This window comes from Fistularia commersonii, chromosome 34 (assembly GCF_037954325.1).
Source record: "Fistularia commersonii isolate RoL2024-O1a breed Wild chromosome 34, RoL_Fcom_v1.0, whole genome shotgun sequence".
In the NCBI taxonomy this organism is placed as follows: Eukaryota; Metazoa; Chordata; class Actinopteri; order Syngnathiformes; family Fistulariidae; genus Fistularia; species Fistularia commersonii.
The window spans coordinates 8,688,629-8,694,628 of record NC_141317.1 but is presented as its reverse complement, the minus strand read 5'-3'; the positions used below and the strand labels follow the sequence as shown (position 1 = coordinate 8,694,628).

Genomic DNA, 6,000 nt, shown 5'->3' with positions numbered 1-6,000 from the left:
GTGAAAACCACCTCTCATAAATTCTGGTGAGCAGAATGACAAACTGACGTGCAGCCCGTGTTTGGGGTGTGTGTGTGTGTAGGAGGGAGGGGACAGGAATAACCTGGATCTGGCATCACACGGCTAATTTGTATCCAGTTAATGCCTAGATCTGTGCTCCGCTGCTAAATGCTATTCGCACTGTGGGTGGGCAGCAAGATCTAACACAGGGGTATCAAACTCATTTTGGGTGCGGGGGCCACATACGGCCCCCGATTGGTGTCAATGGTGCCGGACCGCTACAATCATAGCGTTATTTACCTAGAAGTAACCCTAAGTGTCCTTCATTATGGTGTAAAGGAGAACAGGTGAATTATAAAAATCTTTCTATGTAATGAACTTTTCCTTTTAAGAAAAGTAAGTGCAGTATCAACATCACTCTCCTTCAATTCTGTCTTCTCAGTTCTCTGAGAACTGTATTTTGCGCCGTGGCGAGTCTCTGACTGCCACCGAAACTCGCTGCGTCCACACCAAGCATACATGTTTCTTATTAATCTCAACGGACAAATAAGAAGCAGTTCCATTTTTCTTGGAAAACCCTACACTCGTCCCACTTTTCTCTTTTCTGACAACTACATTGTGCTGATGAGGATGTCGGGGAAAGGCGGGCAAAATTCCTAACAATAAATAAAAATGCCATTTACCGACCCGGAAGCCACATTGCTGTCATCTGCTGGAAGTTCTGAGTCACAAAGTGTTGTGCCATGTTGCTTACACTGACAAAAACAGTGCGCGCCTAGCAGACTATATAGCACATGTGGCAAACTCAAGGCTTGCGGGCCAAATGTGGTCCGCAATATCATTTTATGTGGCCCGCGAGAACATCTTAAAAGGTCTGATTGTTTTAAAATAAATAAATCAAACACGTGCATTGACCATTAACTACATTTCCCACAATTCATGCCAATGCCAATCATGTTAACCGCGATGTGACGGCGTCCCGCCATTGGATTGCAGTGTATCCACATCAATGCCATTTTCAACAAGTGGAACTGAGAAATACAAATGATCCCGAAATGTCCAGGAAGAGAAAAGTTGATGCAGATGGAGGGCTATTTCAAGAAAGATGGGAAAGCCGATACATGTTTGTACTTCAAGGAGAAAAAGCAATCTACGTCGGCATTTTGACACCAAACATGGAGCTAAATATGCTGAAGTTAGCCTACCAGACAAACAACAAATTGGTAAAGAATTAATAGCCAAACTCTGATGGCAATGGAATGTGTTCACGAAACCCACATCCAAAAATCACTGCAGCAGTGAAAGATAGTTCTATTATGGCTGAAGAAATTGCCCAAGATTCAAAGTCATTTGCCTTTTTGAAGCAGTGCATATTGAAGGTCTGTGAGCAGATGTGTCCCGACCAGTTACAGACCTTTAAAAATGACAATTTTTCAAGAAACACAATCGCGAACCGAGTTACGATACTAACAGGAAACCTGGAAAAAGAAACAGGCAGCTACATTTATTTTACATTACATTTAGTTACAATTATACTTTTGCCGTTACATGTGGCTCTTTGACGGCAACCATTATGCTGATGTGGCCCAATGTGAAAATGAGTTTGACACCCCTGCCATATAGGAACTGCATTTTCACTTTAACTTTTACTTTTCACTTTGTTCATGGTTTTTATGTACTTTTTCAAATTCTAGACTTATTCAACGGGTCAGATTGGACCATCTTGCGGGCCGATACCGGCCCGCGGGCCGTACGTTTGACATCCCTTATCCAAGACGTACGCAAGCACGAAGAAAGCACAAAACATCATCCGTGTCAGGAAACAAAGATTTTAATAAATGAAAACATACTAATAAATAAAGATTAAACGAGTGCACAATCCAAATGAAAATCAAAACAAAATAAAATGAACGTAACACTGAACAGTACAGTACAGTACTAGAGCACAGAGTATTAAAAAACAAAATTCCCCCCGAGACATTTACAAATTTTTCTTAAAAACTTCAAGAGGCAAACATAGACGTTGTATAAAAGCATTATACAGTAGAGCATTTGTCATCTGAGTATAATTTACAAATTATTGAAGGATAAATACTTGGAAGCCGACTTCCAGCTCGAGGTACACACGTCCAAAAACGCATTTAAAGCATGTGTCTCTCCGGGGAAGTGTCAGCAAACTTTTTAATGTATCAATAACAGTGATGAGGTGATGATGAAAGCAGTCCAACAACTCATGGGTAACTCACAAATTATATATATTTGTAAATAACTTTAATCGCTTTGTCTCCATTGGTCTCTTCTCTGTCGGTGCATCACAGAATAAAAGTCAAGAGCATCGCTGCTGACGGATATGGCTACATCAGGCGTTCGTGGAGGAGCGGCCGTCCTTCACCGGACACAGAGGCGTCATCAGTAGGGAGCGAATTTCTGTCTCTCCGGCTTTTTGATGCAGTTAGCTGAGGAGATTTTGGCGGTATAGGCCGCCAGATTGGTGTGGGAGGGCGCCGCGGTGACGGCCACGGTCGGGGCGGGACTGGACAGAGTCAGAAAAGGGACGGACTTCATCCCGAGCAGGCCGGAGAGGGGCACGGCCCCGTACGGGGCGCCCAGCACGTGGGCCGGGGTCAGGGCGCCAACGGTGGCCAGGGCGGGCGCGGGGGAGGCGGCCGGGGAGGCCGGCTGGGTGAAGGCCATGTTGAGGTCGACCGGAGTTGCCATGGTGGCTGCCTGGGCGGTGGATTTGGCTGTCTCTAAACTACGAGGGGCGGGACAGGAGGTGGAGGACAAAGGAACACGTGCAGAGTGAGGAGGTTAGAGGGTTTACTCGTCGGGCTGCAAATAAAAGTTTCCGCGCGACAATCGAGCGACGTCGAGGCTTCGCCGACGGAACTGACGCCTCTTTACGGACGGTCGACAAGGAAACTGGTACTCCTTAATATTAGATATGTACACAGATACCTGGATATATCTATGAAAAAGGAAAAAAATATGTATATCTATCTATATCTATATATGAGACTAAATAAAGTTGTTCTCATCTCATCTCATCTACGTATCTATGGAAACATCTATGGATTTTTGTTTTTCTTTCATTCTCTCATTCGTTCTTTATTTCTTTCTTTTCTTCTTTCTCAGATAGATGGATGGGTGATTAGGTAGATTGATATTACAATGGATGGATGGATGGACAGAAAGATAGATAGATAGATAGATAGATAGATAGATAGATAGATAGATAGATAGATAGATAGATAGATAGATAGATAGATAGATAGATAGATAGATAGATAGATAGATAGATAAAGATTAAATAAAAATAAAATAAAGTAAAATAAAATAAATACATTAATTCATAAATAACCTAAATAGCATGGCTATCTACCTAGCTAGATGGATACCAAGATAGCTTGCTTGCTAGCTATAGATAGATATATTGATTGATTGATTGATAGATAGATAGATAGCAACAGATAACATTAAATTAAATGAAATTAAATAAATACGTGAATAAACAAAAAACCTGAAACAGTCTAGATAGATAGATAGAGATTAAATAAAATAAAGTAAAATAAATACATGAATTCATAAATAACCTAAAATACCATGGCTGGCCACCTAGCTAGCTAGATAGCAAGATAGCTAGCTCGCTAGCTATAGATAGATAGATAGATAGATAGATAGATAGATAGATAGATAGATAGATAGATAGATAGATAGATAGATAGATAGATAGATAGATAGATAGATAATGAATACATTTCCGTATAGCTGGGTTGGGCCGGTACCAGAATCACCCCAGCGGTGTTTATTAATGAAGTTGTCTGGAAATTTCAGCTTTCTCCCGTGACAGGGAAAAAACAAACAGACTGGCCCCGGAAGAGTTCGCTGGCATGAAAAGGATCTGGATGCTCCGTCAGAAACAGACACAACCTGTTTGGGCCGACGGGGAAAGATATTGATTGATGTGTTGCTGCACGTTTTGAATTGATTATCCCAGGGACCGATTGTTACCAGGAGTATATTCATTAATCCTGTTTCTATTTTTTTTTTTCTGAAAAAGAAACCACAATAACAACCTGGTCGAATTTTATTTTAAATAATTGTAATTTTATTCATTTATGTTGTGTGTTTAAAATATTTATTTATTTAACTATCTTATAAAATGAGCAACATTTCTAATATTATTAGAATAGATATAGATAGATAGATAGATAGATAGATAGATAGATAGATAGATAGATAGATAGATAGATAGATAGATAGATAGATAGATAGATAGATAAAATAAAATAAAGTAAAATAGAATAAATACATGAATTCATAAATAACCTAAATAGCATGGCTATCTACCTAGCTAGATAGATAGCAAGATAGCTAGCTTGCTGGCTATAGATAGATATATTGATTGATTGATTGATAGATAGATAGCTAGAGATAAAATTAAATTAAATTAGATTAAATTTTCCTTCTTTTTTGTTCTTATTTTCTGTCTCTCTTTCTTTCTTTTAAACTCAATACTTTTCATTCTTTTTTCCTTTCTGTTTTGCAGAATAAGCACCACCCCTGCTAATTACAGATGGCTAGCTAGCTCCTCAGTCTCTCATTCGCTCATTCTTGCTTTCGTTCATTCTTTCTTTCTGTCCTTCTTTTTCAACTAGATAGATAAATAGATAATTGGAAGAATGGATGATGAATGGATGATTAGATAGCGGTACAGAAACAGAACAATGTAGCAGTGATGACGAATCCGAAGGTGAGTTATTCCACTCAATTATTGCGATTAGATTTCTTTGCTTTGGATGGTGTTCTCTGTCGATTTCGAACCCGCCCCCTTAAGACGTTCGACAATCCCTAGTTGCGAAATTCCAGAGCGAGATGGAAAATTGCGAATGAGAGTGCTGATTTCCATCAGGACGCGGCTTCCCCGCTCAGCTTTTTATCATTCCCCCGAGGCCAATTACCGGCAGCACAAGGACATACCTCACTTATGACTAAAGCATGACCTTTGACCCTTTTAAAGCAATAAATCTCCCGCAGGCTTGCCTGCTGATTAATTAAATGGCCGTACGAGCACGCCGAGCCTCACCAGGAGGTAATGAGGTACTGCGCCAGGTTGATGCTGACTGGTGTTCCTGTGATGGTGACATGGCGGTCACTTGTCCCGTCCAGCTGGCTGCCGATCTTGATCTGGGCTCCTGACACCTGCCTGATCTCATTGATCTTCGTGCCCTGACGGCCGATGATTGAGCCGATCAGCTGCGGAGGGGGAGACATTCCAGTTAATTAAAGGGCATGAATAGTTTGCGGATTTACTGCAAAGTCTCGCTTCGTGAGAAGAATTTCAAACTTTTAGCCCCGTCGGTTCGGCGTGTGAAAATGACCAACGCATTATTTAATTTATATGTGGGATTTTTTCCTGCCGAGACCAAAGGCAACTTAATATCCAAAACATATAGATAGACGCAAACGCATTGATCTCCAGTGCAACGCTCAGTGGAACTGTTCAGACATGTGTCATTTCTAGCCAAGATGAGCTGTGAAAATTACAAATAAACTATGAAAACCTAAAGAAAAGCTCAGAGCAAAGGGGTCACAGGAGACCTGCAGTGCCTATAAGCAGAAATATATCATCTTTTCTTGGAGAAAATCAACCCAAATCAAATTCCTGCATCATTTTTGCATTCAAATGGTTTCTTTGTAAGGAAGTTTTATCTTAGTTTAGTTGTAGGACTGCAATAAAGCCGATAGGCGGTATATATATATATTTATTTTAAATGGGATACATTTATGTAAACCAACCCTTCAATTTTGGTGGCAAAAGACTGATTTTTTAGAAAAGCAACGCAGAAATCCAGGAACCATTTGGGCTTTTAAATGTAAATAGATAGATTTTGGTTTGCTTTGTCACTTTTGTCCACAATGAATGTAAAATGTCTGGTGAGCAGCCTCTAAAATCACACACTTCACCGATGTTCTCGTTACTTCGCAGGTCAGGGTTTG

General features: G+C 40.4%; 1 protein-coding gene across 1 annotated transcript in view; it reads right to left on the bottom strand.

Moving 5' to 3' along the window:
- Positions 1 to 1,815: 1,815 nt before the first annotated feature.
- LOC147214488 (poly(rC)-binding protein 4-like) overlaps positions 1,816 to 6,000 on the bottom strand; it is a 39,865-nt gene continuing 35,680 nt past the window's right edge. The window contains exons 13-14 of the mRNA XM_086141883.1: positions 5,087 to 5,256; positions 1,816 to 2,755 (exon numbers count right to left, since the gene is read on the bottom strand). Coding sequence (XP_085998009.1) covers positions 2,410 to 2,755; positions 5,087 to 5,256 — 516 coding nt within the window. The 3' untranslated portion in view covers positions 1,816 to 2,409. The remainder of the gene's footprint in view (positions 2,756 to 5,086; positions 5,257 to 6,000) is intronic.